The sequence below is a fragment of the Harmonia axyridis genome, chromosome 7 (genome assembly GCF_914767665.1).
Source record: "Harmonia axyridis chromosome 7, icHarAxyr1.1, whole genome shotgun sequence".
In the NCBI taxonomy this organism is placed as follows: Eukaryota; Metazoa; Arthropoda; class Insecta; order Coleoptera; family Coccinellidae; genus Harmonia; species Harmonia axyridis.
This window is the reverse complement of record NC_059507.1, coordinates 25,423,861-25,443,517: the sequence shown is the minus strand read 5'-3', so window position 1 is coordinate 25,443,517 and position 19,657 is coordinate 25,423,861. Positions and strand designations below refer to the sequence as shown.

Here is a 19,657-nt window from a genome sequence, read left to right as displayed (position 1 = left end):
CTGAATGAATTATCGTATTATTTCTGCGCCATCTTTAGCTCATGATTCAGCGCCATCTATTATCGGGTTACTTCTCCACTTTGGTTAGTCAATAGTGTTCGATATATGCAACCCGTAACACGAAAATCCAACTACAGTAGCGACCTCTGGTGACAATTTCCTTGCCGTCAAACGGCGGTTGGCTTACTATCCATTCCTTATACTATGGTAATACAGTGCTTCGCACGTCTTTTGTTTTTTAGTTTATTTTTATTCCCATAAAGGAATTCCCTTTCCATGGGATTCGAGTGCCTGTGTGCAATAGGTTAATGATTTTTACATGATCGTTAGGTTCAATTCATATTATAATTCATATACATATAGAGTTATATGTTTGGATGATTTGTATCATGAAGTGTGCACCTGTTAGATGTATATGAATAATTAAAAATTGCTCGAATGTTATTTATCGCTTCAGTAAAATGATTGCATCTATGTATTTGGATAAAATCTGATACTTAACTTGTAGCGTCTCTTGTAGTGCTTCAAGACGTTCGTTCCAACTTCTGATGGTGGGTTTATGCACCATTCCTAAGAACTAAGGACTAAGAACTACAAACTAAGAACTAAACCTAAGAATTCAGTGGCTCTTATGCACATCTCTTGTTAGTTTTTAGTTGAGGAATGCGCACGTGCTCGAACTACTTTCTATTTGTTCTATACTTTGATGTTTGACATTGATATTGATTGTTAAAAAATTAAATTTAATTTTTTCAGATACACCTAATATAATCGATAAAAACCATAAACATGACAATACTACAGAGTTCCTTTTAAATTTTTTCAAATTATTAGTGGTTCAAAAAAAAAATTTTGGAGAAAACACCGTTCCAGAAAAAATTCACCCTGTAGATTTGCATTCTAAATTAGGATATCACATGATGAAAACTTTGAATTGGAATATATATGCCAAATTTGAAAGTTGAATATCTTGTGAAGGGAAGGTGCTATGAAAAAAAAACTTGAACTTTAACACCTGTATCTCAAAAACAAAGCGTTTGCGGACTTTTTTTTTCTTGAAATGATCCGAGAAATCTGTCATTTTCATTTGTACCTCCAATTTAGGAACAGATATAGTCAATTCAAAACTGATATCTTCACAAATAAATTGCAATTTGAATGAAACACAACATATTGTACAACACAGTCCAGACAATTTTTCGATGCGAATTACTCAGTTCAGTTCTTTCATGACTACAGTATTGAAATTTTGTGACGAGAATGATACAAAGAACGAAAACAACGGGAAGTGTATACCGATGACGAATGCAAAAATCACAGATGGCAAATAAGGGGCGAAGCCGAGAAAGCGGTTAGATAAAGGAAAATAATAAACCTCGGACTAGGACGAGCTCGTATCGTAATACAATAAAAGTACTCATCTTGAAAGCGATAACAAACTCATAAACCGTAAAGGGGTCCGATTTTTTGCTGACGTGTCGATTTCTAAGGAAAGTAAAATGATTATTATTGGTTCATTTTATGGAGAAATTTTCATTCTTCGTCTTTGCGAGATTTCTGAAATTTTTTATTTTTAACTAGCCCAGTAACCCCACCCCATTTCTTCAACCTTGGTTCAATCAAAAACATGCAAATCAAAACTTTTTATTTTGATTCGGACATGTATATTTACTATTTAATTGAGAAAAATTTCAAATAATCCAAATGAAAGGAAAACATGAAAAAATGATCACAATTAATAGTTACCATTCTGGATCAGCGATGGAAGATACTTTCTTTGGAATTAAATGGAGTAATACAAAATTTAATGTCCACAAATTTATGGGAATTTATTCTTCTAAGAGAAAGGTTCAACAAATAGGAATATACATACAAACTTCCCATTCCGGGAAAAATAAATAAAAATGAAAATAGAACAGCATAAATAAATATCAAATGTTATTTGGAAATACAATATGTTACAAAAAGAAATCACAGAAATGCTTCGGACTGAAGTCTGTAAACTCAGATATCCAGTATTATCAGTCAAGAATAAATATTTTATAGAACATAACAACATTTACCTCTAACGTTTCAGTTCATTAAATTATCTTATTCTTCAGTATGTTATTTTGGTATACGAGTCCAGCCCATAAATCTTATTCATATTAGCAGAAATTCCTAAGACAAATTCAATGCCTGTAGTATTGTTCATATTTTTGTAACGCTTCCTTCAATAATCTGTTCTCTTGTAACATTAATATCCTTTCTTGCTCCAAGTAAGCGCACCTGATCGCTACTTCATCTTCTTTGCGTCTTCTAGCATCCCTCGAACGTTTTGCGGCTTCGTTATTCCGCCTTCGTTTCTCCCAGTAGGCTGGGTCAGTTATGTGTGTATTCTAAAAAGAAATGAAAAATTGTAAATTCAATTTGAAACCATATGAAGAATACAAGTAAACGAATATACATTTATATACTTAACAAATTCGATTATTTTGATCAAGTTATAGAATTGAATGAACAACTAACAGTTTATTTTTTTTTTTTTTGGATTATTCAATAACAATAACAATAATACAATAACAAATCTTTATTAATCCCTTCGACATTACAAAAAGAATATATAGGACAGGTCAAAATGAGATAAGTTCCTAGTAAAAAGAAAAATAAAAACAACCGATCAAAATAAATGTGATTAACTAGTTCTATAAATAAGCCAAAAAAATTTATGCAAAATGGCCATCTGCAAAGTATTCCGCTATATTATAATAAGATTTTTCAATCAATATGCGTTTTATAGTTTTTTTGAATTTCAATTCATTCAATCTCTTGATTTCATCTGGTAAATTATTGAAAACTTTTATGCCCTTATAAGATGGGGAAAGTTCAAATTTCGTTGTCCTATGTTGAGGTAAACACAATGTTTCAAAGTTTCTCGTACAATAATTATGATAGTTCGACAGTCCAATAAAATTTCCAATGTTACGTTTTATAAACAACAGACATTTGTAAATATAAATACAAGGGACCGTCAAAATGTTATGTTTGATAAAGAGCGGTCTACAGGAGGAAAGTTGGCTGATATTGAAGATCAATCGCATTATCCTTTTTTGTGCTAAAAATATCCTATTTACGTCAACTGAAGCACCCCATAACAAGATGTTGAATTGCAAATGACTGTATACCAAACTGTAGTACACATCTAAAATTGACTTGGATGGTAAACAAGCTTTTAATTTATTTATAGCATAATAGGATGCATTAAGCTTTTTACTCAATACTTCAATGTGTTCACACCATCTCAAAGTACTGTCGAGATGGACACCCAAAAACTTAACTTTTTCCGAAGAAGAAATTTTCACGTCTCCCAACTGGAGGGTCAATGGAACAGTGTCTCTGATTCCGAAAGAAATGATCTTAGTTTTTTCCACATTGACAATGAGCGCATTAGCACTACACCAGTCCATGAAGCTCCTTATCAGTATGCTGCAGCAAGAAAGGAGTTCATTATTATTTGTAGATGCAATGGCGATAGATGTATCATCGGCAAATAAAATCAGTTTTAAAAATTCATAAGAATTAAGATGTTCAGGTAAATCATTAACGAACAATATGAACAGAAGAGGCCCTAATACCGATCCTTGAGGGACACCAATATCGATACTAAATTTGCTCGAATATGAGTCGCCCACTCTGACGACCATTGATCTCTCCACCAGGAAGCTATGCAACCACTCCAAGAAGATTCCTCTGAAACCCAAGTTATATAACTTATCCATTATAAATGGTATGGATAAACAATCGAATGCACGCGATAGGTCGAAAAACAGACCAGCGACACATAGACCATCATCCAACCACTTATAGGTACTTTCGACAAATGAAACAGCAGCCGTCTCAGTTGAGCAACCGGCTCTGAATCCATGTTGACAACTTGTGATAATATTAAACTTATCTAAATAATCTACCATACGCTTCAATACCAATTTTTCAATAACTTTGGAAATAGAACTAAGAATTGAGATTGGTCTATAGTTGACTATTTCATTTACATCATTACGTTTATGTACAGGAATAACGGTGCTCAACTTGAGTGAAGATGGAAAAATGCCAGTTGATATTGACAGATTTATCAGGTGAGCAAGATGACCTGCAATGTACACTGAAGAAACTTTCAATATTCGTGAAGATATACAGTCAGTACCAGTGCTTTTTTTGTTTTTTAACGAATTTATAACATTTAGGACTTCTTCTATAGTCACTGGATAGAAGTAAAAAGTATGAGACATCAATTTAGATGTTGTGCAGATGAGAGATATAGTATTTCCATAGTGTTGCTGAAGGCTTACAGTTGTTATCTTAGAAAAATATTCAGCAAAAGCTGCAGCTATAATAGGAGGCTCAGAACAGAGACTTCCATGCAAATTAAGAGACATGATATTTTGATTCATATTTTTCCTACCAGTTTCCTGGTTTACAATATTCCAGACACTCCTATTTTTGTTGAGTGAATTTTCAATAATATTTGCATAAAAGTTAGATTTCGTTACTTTTAATAGATTATTATAATATTTCTTGAATTTACTATACATCTCAGAAGACTGTTCAGATTTTATTTCAGAATGTAACCAATATAAATTCTTCAAATGAAGACTTGCCTGCTTAACTTCTGGTGTTATCCAGTTTTTACTCTGGGTGACTATGCGCTTGGCAGGAAAATTCTCGTGAATCAAAAGAGTAACAGTATCCACGAATGCTCGAAAACATGAATCGACATCACTGCTTAGATAAATTTCATCGAAGCAAACAACAGAGAGATTTGTCACATAATTCTTAATTCTATGTTCAGAAAAGGATCTAACATATTTTTTATTCGTCAGTTGGATGTTTAAACGATCCACTGGAATTTTGAAGTCTACTGATAAAACTTTATGATCACTGAGGTTAGCTTCTATGACCCTTGATTTACAATATTCCATGGCAACATCACTCAAAATGTAATCAAGTTTTGAGGATGATGTTCTACCGGAAACATTGGTGAATATTCTTGTCGCTTCTTGAGATGTTACATGCAAACCGAAGCTGTTAAATACATCAGAAAGTAGTTTCCTCATATTACAATCAGGTTTTAGAAAATCAACATTAATGTCACCACATACGAATAAGTTGTCTACTAACCTACTACAAAATTGCAAAACAGCAGTTAATTTTTCGAGAAATTTTTCAAAATTTCCTGTTGGGGGCCTATAAATACTGATGATCCCTACTTTCACACCGCGACACAGCACTTTCGCACCACAAACTTCGAAATTCAATTCCTCCGAATATCCGGAAACCTGCAATTTCTTCACTTGAATGTCGCATTTCACAAACAACAGCGTACCACCGTGCATCCTGTTGGGACGACAGAAAAAATCAGCCTGCCGATATCCTGGAAGCACCATCAGACCAATGTTTTCGTTGCTGCACCAGTGTTCAGCGACACTTATGATCTCCGCAGATTCCCTTGACAGAAACACCTCAAGATTGTTTAGTTTGTTGGTAATACACTGAATGTTTATTTGCATAATTCTCAACTGAACCTTTTGGGAAACCTTGGTAGAATGAAATTCACTTATACTTGCGTCGGATGTGGACCTCGAGGTTGAAAAAAATGATGGACACTCACATTTTTTGGCCAGCAAGATGCATCTAATGCTTTATCAAATTTGCTTTTTGGTATTAATACCTTAAATGATGCGTAACTCTCCGGATATTTTGATTTTAGAGCTTCGCATTTCACATCAGTGAAGTTGGGTTTCAGAAAGGTCAAAAGATCCTCAGGGGTAGTCCCCGGCTTCAGGTTTGTTACATGAAGGGGTTTAAATTTTTCAATCCCTTCGATGGAAGATTTTCCTGAATAGTTCCCAACCACCAAAGCCCGTCGAGAAGACTTTTTGCTCTTTTTATGTGTCACAGTCTGCCAATTCGTGTTCGATAAGGGTTCATTCACCTTTTGACGAAGTTCGGTGGTATCCTCCTTACTACTAATTGGGGTTTTAATTGTCTTCATAGCATTATTCACGTCTGATAAAGTGATAATCGGTTTAGTGACTTTAGGTTTACTAGAAATTTCCTTTTTGAGATCATTTGCAACCACATTTTTGTGTTCACTGATATTCCCATTCCCATACGCGGGAGTAGCCGCGTTGATCCTACTCTGCATATGTTTCGTCTTATTATTTTCATCTGTTGTTATTGTATCCTCTCGTATGTGTACTTTTTTTTTCAATTCAGATAACTCATTTTCTAAATACGTGATTTTATCTTTTAATAATGACGAATTTTCAATCAGAATCGAGTTTTTGGATTCTAATTCTTCTACGAGTTTCAGAAGAAGATCCTGGTAGGTAGGCTCACCTGAGAACTGCAGATTTTCAGAGCCTGATTCACTTGTTATACTCGAGGTGTTATTTTGGCTCGAGATTGGAGTCATCAAATTTTCTCCACAGCATATTTTCAACTTCGAACCACATCTTGGATGATATACACTGGGGCAAATGTTACATTTGAAACCAACTTTAACTAACGATTGTTTGCAAGAACCGCACTTAAACGATTCAATTTGAAGAGCATCGCTCGCACCAACCTTCTTATTAGCAGACATATTGTCGAATAATCTACACTTTGCATTATGATACGAACATTGTTTTTGTAATCTACTGTATGTCTGTTTTGATATCAATATTGAGCGCTCGTCTCCGAACCGATCATTTTCTCATAATATCTGTACTTTCCGAATTTTGAGCTAGAAATGGTCTCAAACGGTAACTCAAGCTGAACGATCTTGGACTCACTAATCCCAAATCCTTCTTCAAATTGGAATCTGTTGGTTCATTCTTATACACAACAACCTTCAAACAGAATGACCAAAAAACTTGAAATTTGCAAATAGATTCGGACTTTCAGTGCCATGATTAATTTCGTTTGGGTAGAATCTCATTAGGAGTCTGGAAATACGGCCATTCGAATTTTGTGTTTTTTGTTTATTTCAAAACTGCGGATTTATCCGAGAAAAATTTGTATGTGGATGTTGAATGACAAATTAAATCATCAGGAAAAATTTTATGTTGATGGAATAACCAGAAGCATAAAAAAATTCAAGAAGAATATCGAAAAAAAAAAGCTTCGTGCAAAATTCATGAAAAGTATTTGAAAAGAAATACCTAATATTTCCGTGATAAAAAATTCAGTTTCTGTTCGGTTGAGATTTTGGCTGTGTATAATGGAATGTCCATTTTCAGATTCATGCAAAATTTCTTATTAATCATCAGAACGATAGAAAATTCAGAAAGTATATCGAATAGAAAACCTTACAATAAACTACATCAATATTATTAATGATATTTCAGTGACAACAGATCCAATTGAGTTGGAATATGAAGAATAAGCATTTTAACTTTTTTGAAAAATTTATAGTACCAACTAATAGCGTCATTGGAATCATAAGAAATTCAAGAAGAATATCAGAAATAATAGGGAAGCACTGATGTCATGTCGGGAGCTACTGAGTGCTGGTTCATTCGTGCGCCTATTGCTCTCTTGCAGCAATATAAATATCGCGGAAATAAAGTGTTTTACATTTTAATCATATTATTCATTTATAATTGATAATAATTTTTGTTGGTTAATATACTCACAGTTGTATTTCCCATCCTTCGCATATTGTGGTTCGTTGATTGGTTCGAAGAATTAACTCTTGACAGAATATTTTTTCTGAATGTCTCGAAATCTCCAAGAGGACCTTTCAACGGTAAAGGATCTATAATCATTGTAGAGGTAATAGCTTTGAACGGTCTTGTAGATCTCCCTTTCGTACTAGAGTCACACTTACCTGAAAAAAATAATAAAATTAGCTCATAGTTTCAATCAATTTTGATGTCGTACAATATTCTGCAAATTAGAGGTAAGAAGTAAATAAAGCATAAGTGAGATATAGGTTGTTTAATGTCATTTTGAGCAATATTTGATTGAGTAGGGTAAGTTATGTATGCAAAAACGGTTTCTGCTGACATATTATTATTATTATTGCTACTATAAATTAATTCGAATATGGTGTTTCTACAATTCCGGGAAAAAATTTCAAAATGATGGAAAACCTGCGAAGTGTGTGATTTTGAAACTGGGTTGACTACTTGAATTTTTTTTATAATAATAGTAATTTATTCAGATGTTAATTATTATCAATATACCTAAATAATATAAAAAATAAAAATAAAATAATGAAAAGGTATATGGTCAATTGGCGAATTAAACAATATGGACAAACAATATAAGATAACAATTTTGCATTTCCAGAATTCTTCCATGGTGTAGTAAGCTTCTTTGACCAAAACACTTTTCCAATTTTCAGCACCTCCTCCCCCAAGTACATCGAATTTCTTGTGTATTAGTTGATCTTTTCTTGGACCACAAATGGGTTGAACGATCTCCTGGAATCCGTAGGCACCTCCGGATCTCCAACATTCACCAGTTCATTCATGAATTTCAGATCAATGTCACCACCTATACACTGTGTTCGAAAAGTATGGAACAAATTCATTTTTAGCTACAGACCATTTTAAGAAATAATCCTGAAACACGTCGATTTTTTATTTTAATTTACCGTATTTTAAAATAATAATCTAATATACAGGGTGAATCACTTTCGAGTAATGACGTCACCGTAATTTTTTTTAAATTGGATCACCCACATTTTGTCTCAATTTTTCGATTACTCTAGCTGATTCCAAAAATGTATCACATATTAATTCCAATTGGTACAGGGTGTTCAAAAATACAACAGTTTTGTGTGTGTTCATAAAGTAACGCGTAACATTGTTTATTAGTTAAATTAACAATATTATCAAAAATTCTTATTGTCTAGCGGCAATAAACAAATAATGGCATTTCACAAAAAACTAGACGACTATGCCTTTTTTAAATTGATAAGAAATAACTTCTTTCATATTCTGTATGCTGGTCCACAAGTACCAAACATGTTTGGAAACAGCTCATTTTTATTAATCTAAAAATGTAACAAACTACAGGGTGTTACATTCAAACCAATTGCCGCTAGACAATAAGTATTTTTGATAATATTGTTAATTTAACTAATGAAAAATATTACGCGTTACTTTATGAGCACACACAAAACTATGATATTTTTGTACACCATGTACGAATTGGAATCAACATGTGATACATTTTTGGAATCAGCTCAGCTAGAGTAATCGGAAAATTGAGACAAAATGGGGGTGTTCTATTTGAAAAAAATGACGGTGACGTCATTACTCGAAAGTAATTCACCCTGTATATTAGATTAATATTTTAAAATACGATAAATTAAAATAAAAAATCGACGTGTTTCAGGATTATTTCTTAAAATGGTCTGTTTAGCTAAAAATGAATTTGTTCCATACTTTACAGACACAGTGTATTTATTTCCTAATGTGATTCTCGAATTGCCGATGGTTCTAATGAACTACATTATTCAGTTGTTAATCGTCTCAGTGTTCATCGTATTGTCGACAAATTGTATCTTCAACCCATTTTGACGCAGTATGTTAATAATGTTTAATCCTGTATTGTTATAACTTAAAGAGCAGATTACTTAAAATTCTAATGAAGGTGAAAGAAGTGAGAGAATTTACGAGAACGAATTTTTCATTATATAAAAAATTATGGCCGTCGGCTCAGACAATCATAATCTTTATGATAGACGGGTATTATTCTTCCATTAAAATAATAAATCACATCGAAGTTGATATTGTTACAATAATATAATGAGATGATGAAATAACTAACAATTATGTGAAAATTGTAGTTCTTTTCATACTAAATTTGATAACGATGTTTGAATGAAAATGAGGAAAACAGGATACTTGATAATAACTCGCTTAAATATTATGATTTAATATTGAAAAGAATACACATAAAAAAGAATGCACTAACCTGTTTCGCTAGGAGGAACTGATATTGGAGGCATATCTATCCTTAATGGCTTTGAATGGTGGTTTTTTGATAAATCTTCATCCTCTTCTATTTCATTGCTACTGAATCCAGAATCTGAGTGAACTGTTGTTGGAGTATCATTTGACCTTTTTCTCTTTTTTGGAATATCTGACGTTGTTTCTATCTCAACTATTTTTCTATTTTCATTATTGTTGGCTTGATCACTCAATATTGAACACTCCGAAAACCTGCGCGAAATCACTTCCATTTTGAATGGTTTAATCTCTTCGTTTTGGGAATTTGTCTGTTTACAATCATAACAACCCTTCTGGGAGCTATCAGGTGACACACTTGGTACCCTCGATTCTAAGGAATTCCTTATGAGATTTGTTCTGTTATTTATTATTTGAGTTGGTGCATTGATTTCTCCGTAGTTAGGTTGCATACTTGAATTATGAAGTAATTCTTGGAGTTTCTTGGGTGATTGGTTCAATAAAATATTTCGTGAATTGCGAATTGTGTCAGAGTAAGAATCATTTGACTTGGACTTAGAGATTCTGAGGTCGATAGGTGCATTATAATCCATAATTTTCATCTGAAATTAAAATTTTTCATCATTTAGTACTCGAATTATCCTTTGAAGAATGTATTCAAACAATCTGTAGTTTACAGAATAAACCATTTTATTATTATTATTAATCGTAGTTGAAATTAAGATCCGAAATAAATTATGTAGCTTGTGAACAGAATTGATCGATAAAATCACTAATTAGGATTAAGCCAACATTTCGTCTATATATTTAGACATTATCAAAGCTACAGAAAAAAATGAAATAGATATAAGATGAAGTGATAAAAATGAATATATAAAAAGAAACAGAGTCGTCGGAGTTCAAATATTTGCTTACCAATTTCATTAAAGTATGCTATGTTAACACTTGACATCTGTATAAAATTCAAAACATTACTCATTCAAGAATCGGTTTTGACGGCAATTGCAATTTTATAATAGACTTTTTAGTGTTTAGGTATGTCGTTTTTTCTTATTTTTAGTTTTTATACATTTAATAAAGTCTCACCATCAATTCCAATATTCTCTGTACTCAGAAATCAGAATAACCATATTTATTCGACTGAATGAACTTGGTAAGCAAATATTAAAAGTCCGACCCTGTTTCCTTTTATTTATGTATATTAATTTGTCCCTTCAATTCGAACTTATTTAGTTTGGTTTTCTCTGTAGCCTCGATAAAGTCTAAATATATATATATATATATATATATATATATGTACGAAACGTTGGTCTTAGTCCAAATTGGTCGCCTGATTTCTTTATTCCTGAAAATAATAATAAGATATTGAAATTTGATTGAAAGTATATTTTAGTCAAGAAATCAAATCAAAAATGTATTCAAACATCGTAATACAATTTGTTCACAACTCTCAAATGTAATTTAATTCTTTATCCGAAATTTGAATTTTATGTTCAAAATTATATTTCAATACACTTTGTTTATCCTGAATTTTCTTCACTGTTTTTTCCATTTGCGATAATCTTGTTTCTATAGTTCTTATGACGGCTTCAGTCACATTGTGTACAATCGACTCGATAAATGAATCGCTTCTTATACACTTGTTGAGTGCAATACTTATTGAATTTTCAATTTCTTCTTTTATATCGATTGTCAAAACCATTGTTACCGGGTTAAAAAAACACTTCATTTTTTGGATTTTTCGGTGAACTAAGTTTAGATTTACTATTTATTTTATATCTAGGTATATTGATTAAAACGGGGAGCTCAAGAAAAACACGTCTACTCATCACTGGCCATATGCTCGAATATGAAGATAAATTCACACGAAGGTTTACGAATTCTTTGATGAAAATAGTAGAGAGGATAATAATAAGTGGTTGTGAAAAAAAAAAAATAAAGAAAAGCAGTTTTTCACACAAGTTGGGGTAATCAAGTATAAAAAAATATATTATTCGTTTTATTTATTGATCTGAAGTGATGAGAATTCATTTTTCTATTATCTATTGGAACTCTATAAATAATTCGTACTTACTGTGCTATATGTCATCACTGAAAATAATCACTTTCTTCAATTTTTAGATAACTTCACTTTCCAAAATATCGTATCCTACCGAAGAGCAGCACGGGCACTTCAATCTATAGTAAAATAGTAACAACTACAGTATGACCTGTTTTCTCGACATATATCTACAAATTTTGGGAGAAGAGGTCATCAAGGCACTAGCCAATGGGAGACCGAAAAGAGATTGGACTAACCCGCCCACCCTCTGTAATCCTAGGATTCCTAGGTAGCATTCATATTATCTCTATTATGTTGCTACCTAGTACCTAGATCAAAGACAATATTATGTACTTTCTGTGAAAGGGGTAGCTATTTTGGTTCTGCATCTTTCTTGATCGTTGAAAATGAATTGAAACTCTTAGAAGTGTCTCATTATGACCAAATCTAATGATCTTATGGAAGACCAATTCGATTGTTATGAAAAGGCTTAAAATTTATTCTCAGCATCATTACACTCACTTCTGTGAAAGTAATAAAATTATGGTTTCAGTTCAAAGAATTTTATGAAGAAGTCCTTCCACTTGCAGTGCCGATTTTCTTTGGAAATCAAAAAGCCTATAATTCATTTTTCTATCTTGGAGGTATCTGTATATTAGGTACATATATCTAAATGTGCTAATTGTTTGTATTCTCAATCATAATATGAGTGTTTATGCGTTGTAGAATAGAAGTGAAAGTAATAAAGTTCTGCTTATAGTTCAAAGACGTATTTTGGTTCATTGATCGTTAAAAATGATTTAAGACTTTTTCTTGTGATCTTAGAACTACCTCATTATGTCTAAATCCACTGATTCTATGTGAGCTAAGCTAAGTTCGATTGTTATGAAAGGGGCTGACCATTTATTTTCAGCTTTATTACTGGCAGTTAAAAGTTATAAAATTATGGTTTTATGAAGGAGTCCTTTCGGTTGCAGTGCCGAACTTTTTTGGAAATCAAAAAGCCTAAAATTCATTTTTTTTCATCTTGGAGGTATCTCATTACGTATATTTAAATCTACTGATTGTATGTCTTCTTAATACAAGTGTTTATATGTTGTAGAACAAAAATGAGAGTAATAGAGTTTTGCTTATAGTTTCATAGTATATTATTCAACGAGCGGTAGTGTAGGTCATAATTCACGCAGATGAAGTTATATAATGTAATGATGTTATTTATGAGTTATGACCATTACCGCAAGTTGAATACTATACTTTAACTACTACTATAACGATAAATTCTAAGAAACAAGTACAGAGAATGAACTTTATTGACAAACCTTAATAGTTACCTATAACAAATTCTATACAATTTTCAGTTGCAATTATTTTTTTGTTTATTGATACAATTAAGTGTGAATTTTGAACACCTGTAAAAAATTTTGCCTTCTTAGTTTCTCTGATTGGCGTTTAATTATGAAGAAGTCCTTTCAGTTGCATTGCCGATCTTTTTTAAAACCAAAGTTAATGGTTTTGTTATTATTTATGAGGTTATTTATTTATTGGTAACACATTTCTATTCCTGAATAATATATAGGGTGTAATTTGAGTATGTACAATTTTGAAGTATAATACCTAATTGTTGTAACGTATATTTATTCATATTTGAAAATTATTGTCCTTGTCTTATGCACGTTGTGTTCTCACGATGTTGCAAAATGTTGAAAATAAATAATTTGGTTTTATATTCATTATATTAATGGATCAGTTTATTACCAATTGTCTGTATTTGAATTTAACTTTTATTCGTATAATTATTTAAGAATCTCAAAGATGAACAGCGAAATGATCTAACTATGCAAAAGATCTGCATCGTTTTGAAATCGATTTTGCATACAAACATTATTCTGGTTTTCAAATTTAATTATTGAACAAAGTAATTTATCATCAATAATTATTCGAAATTACGTAGTATTGATGAATTTTTATTTTATAAAAATCCATTGCTGAACAGATATCTCAGATACTATGATGGATTTAGTTGTATTCAAAGAAGTTAGGGCTGCATTGCTTTTTAAATATTAACATTGTTTTCAGTGACTCAAGGTACAGTTTTTTCTATAATCTCACTTTTTCTGTAATTTTCTATCCAGTTCCTAAAATTTGTATTTACTGTTCGTGTATGTCTTGGTTTGCATTATTGTCATTATTTACTGAATCTATTCATCTATCATTTAAATATATTATTATCAATAAAACACCTTCGAAATCAATTTTGACGAAAATCGAATCGTTCTGATATTTATGTATTGAATTTATTGCTATAGGTATAGCATTGATTTTCTTAAAACAAGAATCTGATCCATGAACATCAAAATTAAGGAATCAGTTTCAAAATCCATCACTTGAGAAATATAGATACGTTATAATAGAAATTAATTCTTCGCTTATCACTTGGTGAAACATAATTTCAATATTACTATAAGAAAATTCTTTAATTAAGATACCAACGTTTAAAATCGTATATTTTAAAACATTTATCGGGTACATATTTCATTCCACGAACTTCTATTGAATTTTTTAAATTTCATTATCTACACAAATATAATAATAATACAATTTGGCTTATGTATATGAAATGAAATATGTAGACCTATAGTCAGAAAGCAGAAAATAGGCCGCCATTTTGTATATAAGTCACTCCAAGGAGGAATTCTAGATACCTACATCTATATAAATTCATATCTCAATATCATTTAGTTATTTTTTGATATAGGTAATTTAAAAAACTTTCTAGTGGAATTACGCACTACCTATAACATTGCAAAAAACTTAGGAGGGTTTTCGAAAGCGGTCTTTGAAGGAAGAGAAAATGCGTAACGAATCAGCTTTCGCAACAAAGCTCAGCGTGAAATTGTAAAAACAGTTTCTAGGAAATTTAGGAACAACATGAAATAAAAAACAGTTCTAAAATTTGCACAAATGCGTATTCGCAGTTCAGGACAAAAGGTTTTTTATTTTTTCCGGTTTCTGGGTAGTCATAAAAGGACCTTTTCGACGTCAATAAAACCGTCCTAAAGTTTCTTATCTAGACATTGCGAAACTTTCTGTACCTATAGCTTCCATCGTTTTGCATATTTATTCATGCTTTTCGGTAGGTATATCTATAGGTACCTATATTAAATATTAGTGAAACTCATTTTCTCACATTATTCGAGTGGATTGATATGAAACCTCATCCACTGTGTAAAGAAATGGCGATCAATTAACAATATATTATGAGAATTCAAGAATTGAGAATAGAACTAAATACCTGTCTTTAATGAAGGATACCGCACACAGTATTAGAGAAAGTGGCTCCCTGTAAAATTGGCTGAATTTTTTATATGTTTTATTCCAAGTCATTCAAAAAAAATGCTCAATAGACACAAGGCTTTTGACGCTAGAAGCTCCTGAAAACTGTAAATTTGTTCTCCACTGCTAAACAATACTAAATGTTATACTGGATAATTACCACTATTCTGAGCAATCAAAATGTGAAGAGTCATTTATATGAGATTCTATGAAAATCATTTTTCTTTGGTGTTGTTAGATGTGTTATTGCATGGTCAATTATACAGTGTGTTCCAGCTACTCACAGTTATTCGAAAATGGCTATTCGAATAAATTTACGAAGTGTTCTTTCCAAAAAGAAGCTTACATTTCAAATGTTCCCCACTGAAAAATCCATCCATTTGCAGATTCATACCCTAAACTATATAAGTTTATAGACACAGTGTAAGATTTAAACTGTAGAAATCCCTGACGTTACAATAACAGATTTAAAAAGATACAATACAATAGATTTGAGAATAAAATCTTTTCAGGGACATTTTATAGAAAGATTTGTGATATTTCTCATCCTTTTTCGAAAAATATTTTTCAGTAGGTACGGAACATTTTCAAATAAAATTTTCGCTATCTTTTGAAAGGAACTCTCCGTATATTTTTTGAATGTAATATAGAACAAGGTGTAGAAAAGAATTCATAAACATTTTTTTGATTGTAGATCGCTAAGGCAATTTGTAACCATTTTCGAATCATTGAACTTTAAGAATTGTGAGTAATTGAAACACACTGTATAATTGACCAAATGTAACAACCCCATAGAATCTCATATTAATGACTGTTCACATCTTGATTACTCAGAATAATGATTATCCAGGATAATGTTTTGTATTGTTCAACAATGGAGAACAAATGGGAGTTTTCAAGGGTCTCTAGCTTCAAAACTAGTCTATAGAAAAACTTGTGCAAACTGAACTTTTTTTTTTAATTACTTGGGCTATAACATTTCAAAAATTCAGCCGAATTGACAGGGGGTCAATAAAATGTCCATTAAACAACATAAGAGAACAATGCTTTTCATAGAATCTCATATTATTGACTGTTCACATCTTGATTACTCAGAATTATAATGATTATTCAGGATAATCTTTCGTATTGTTCAACAATGGAGAACAAATGAAAGTTTTCAAGAGCCTCTAGCGTCAAAACTAGACTATAGAAAAACTTGTGCATGCTGAACATTTTTTTTAGTGACTATAACATTTCGAAAATTCAGCCAGTTTGACAGGGGGGCACTTTCTCTAATAAAACGTGCGGTATCCTTTCTTGAACAATAAAATGTCAATTAAATCCTGCGGTTTTATCACTTTGACAGCGATAGAAAAGATGCTTCGATTTTACCGCAATAAATTCACTCAAATGAAATGTTAATTTGAAATTTGGGGTTTTGTCAATTTGACATACAGGACCAACCCGCGGTAAAATAAAGAGGTAAGGCTCTTGAGGGGTACCACCGCACTTGGCGGTAAAAAGGATGCTAATTTGTATAGAAAGTACATACTTAGTATATATATAATGCACTTGTCACCGCTTCACCTCGCGGTGTGGCAACAAAACCACGAACCATTGCGGTATAGGTGCGTTATTGCATACGCTGTGTCCGTAAAGTATGGAACAAATTCATTTTCAGCTAAACAGATCATTTTGAGAAATAATCCTGAAACACGTCGATTTTTTATTTTAATTTACCGTATTTTAAAATAACAATCTTATATGCAGGGTGAATTACTTTAGAGTAATGACGTCACCGTCATTTTTTTTCAAATGGAACACCCCCATTTTGTCTCAATTCTCTCTAGCTGAACTGATTCCAAAAATGTATCACATGTTGATTCCAATTGGTACAGGGTGGACAAAAATAATAAATTAAATCTAAGCAATAATTAAAACATTTACGAATACCAAACATATTGTAGTACTAAACTGTCGTTGAACACCAATAAATTACTAAACAAATATGTTTTTTTTTGTATAATTGTATTTTTGATAATATTGTTAATTTAACTAATAAAGAATGTTACGCGTTATTTTATGAGCACACACAAAACTATTGTATTTTTGTCCACCCTGTACCAATTGAAATCAACATGTGATACATTTTTGGAATCAGCTCAGCTAGAGTAATCGGAAAATTGAGACAAAATGGGGTGTTCCATTTAAAAAAAATGACGGTGACGTTATATTACTCTGAAGTAATTCACCCTGCATATAAGATTGTTATTTTAAAATACGGTAAATTAAAATAAAAATCGACGTGTTTCAGGATTATTTCTTAAAATGGTCTGTTTAGCTAAAAATTAATTTGTTCCATACTTTACGGACACAGTGTATAACTTATAGTTGTAGCCCATATATCCCGTCCGAGCTACTGTTTTGGCGTCACTGCCTCTTGGAGAATTGTGTCCCCCAACTCACATCATGTTGATTGCTTCACAAGAACCAGAAAAAATACAAACCGAATATAGTAAATGAATACCCTATATTTCCAAACAACAGATTCGATCAAGTTTAAAATATTTGTGTAGATGTAGAAAAAAAAGTTTAATTTTGCGTTAATCGATTCACTATAGATAGAATCATAGGAAATCCAAGTAGAATATCGTAAAAAATCTATACTTAGCAGATCCGATAAGATTGAAATTCAATTTGTATTTATGTGAAATTCAATTTGTATTTATGTGAAATCACTTGAACGTTCATGAAGAATTTCAGGATTGAATCTTCAGAACCCGTCTTGGTACACCCGAGAATGGAATAAAAAAAATGCATCTAATCGTTTATTACCGTTTATAATTTTCTGGATGATAAGAGTTATTTGCATAAACTTTGGTACAATTATAAAATGATAATTTATTGGAATATATCTGTAATTTTCAGTTTCTAAAACATATAAAAATTAGAAGCCCAGTGTCGGACTAGGTACCAAGGCCTACGCCAGGCAAATTTTTCTTGGGATAGGCCACATATTTTTTCTCCATAATTTCGGCTCATAATGGAGGATATGTTTTCTAATTGATATATTTGCTTAGAAATTGATTAAAAATAACAATTATGGCATAATAAGATTAAAGGAATAATAGATAACGAATAAAAAACATAGTCATTATAAAAAATGAATACACAAGAAAAAATGGAGTATAATAACTCATCATCGTTCGAATAAAAGATACTAATATTGTCAATCTAAATTGAAAGAATATATATTAAAAATTGAACTATTGTTTACTTATCGTTAGTTTTTATATTTCTATGTTTTCGCTTACAAAAATATGATGTTAACAATTTTGGAATTATATTGCGCAACCGCACAGTTTCGAAATGATTTCATCATCAGACACTGAAGATTTTTTTTGATAAAGCAGTAGAAAATGAATACCGAAAAATGTGGAACCTTCTCAATGTTTTATCGTTCGTTTCAATTTCAATATTTTTCTCAGCTTTCCAATATAAATTTTAATGAAAAAAAATGAGAACTTACCGAGAATGAATACTGAATGAAACTAATACTTAATTCGCGTTTTAAGCAAGGTATAAAATAGAACAAACATTATAATTCACATCATTGCCGCCGAAGTAAACAAAAATTACCCAAATTGTGCAAATGAATAACGGCAAAAATAACAATAGATTATTTCCGGAGAATTCTCATCTACACCTCTGCCCATCTTCAAGATAGATAAAAGAGGGTAAAATAAAATGAATGAAGCTCATAGAACAGTGTGTCAACTGAAATTACAGTACGGCTGTCGGCATGTTTGATGATTTTATTACACTTCTCTATTATTGGTTGACGAAGAAGCGCAAATTTTTTCAGAGATTCGAATCGGGTTTAGCTTACTTATTTTCTAGGGGAGACACTATAGAAATCATATATGTCTGTTTTTCTGTCTATACACGTTAGGTAATCGGAAATCGGATAGAAGTGAAAAAAGTTATGATGTCAAGATTGTTACAAACTGAATAGAATGTTTTGTTCAACCTGGAACCTGCAGAACGAAAACTGTTACAATTCTATGCAATAATACGCATCAAGAATTATACCTCGATTTTTTTGGTACAGCCCTGCATTCGAAATATCTACTTGAGTCATTTCAATAAATCCGGAAATAGAAAGAGATGATTCTAACGGTTCCGCTTCCCCAAAGTTCTGTATTATTGAGTATGTGGGTCACAACCCTTTTCAATACCCTTCCCTTATATCACATTGAACAGTAATTCCCCATTTTCTGACGGTCAATATAATTCATTGAAGCATCGCGAAGAGAAGACTTTCAGTTTCGAAGCAAAGCGTCACTATATGAAAATA

The 19,657-nt window shown here is 31.7% G+C and overlaps 1 protein-coding gene across 7 annotated transcripts; it reads right to left on the bottom strand.

The window, feature by feature from the left end:
• Positions 1 to 1,803: 1,803 nt before the first annotated feature.
• Positions 1,804 to 12,154, bottom strand: LOC123684332 (protein giant-like). Of its 7 annotated transcripts, none has more exons than XM_045623554.1 (4): positions 12,019 to 12,154; positions 9,952 to 10,546; positions 7,659 to 7,852; positions 1,804 to 2,378 (listed from the first exon to the last, which is right to left on the bottom strand). In XM_045623554.1, the coding sequence occupies exons 1-4, from the start codon at positions 12,031 to 12,033 to the stop codon at positions 2,172 to 2,174; spliced, it is 1,011 nt and encodes a 336-aa protein (XP_045479510.1). In that variant the 5' UTR covers positions 12,034 to 12,154; the 3' UTR covers positions 1,804 to 2,171. The 7 variants fall into 7 exon arrangements, with proteins under 7 accessions (XP_045479510.1, XP_045479509.1, XP_045479506.1 ...); XM_045623553.1 differs by lacking the exon at positions 12,019 to 12,154 and adding an exon at positions 11,653 to 11,688; XM_045623550.1 differs by lacking the exon at positions 12,019 to 12,154 and adding an exon at positions 11,458 to 11,673.
• Positions 12,155 to 19,657: the final 7,503 nt, after the last annotated feature.

Bases quoted from the DNA above. Each gene is read 5' to 3' on its own strand.
- LOC123684332 (XM_045623550.1), bottom strand. From the start codon at position 11,673: ATGAAGTGTTTTTTTAACCCGGTAACAATGGTTTTGACAATCGATATA. The intron at 7,853-9,951 runs GTTAGTGCATTC...TATTTTTTTCAG, and splicing joins AGTTCCTCCTAGCGAAACAG to GTAAGTGTGACTCTAGTACG. The intron at 2,379-7,658 runs GTGAGTATATTA...ATTTCTTTTTAG, and splicing joins GAAGGATGGGAAATACAACT to AATACACACATAACTGACCC.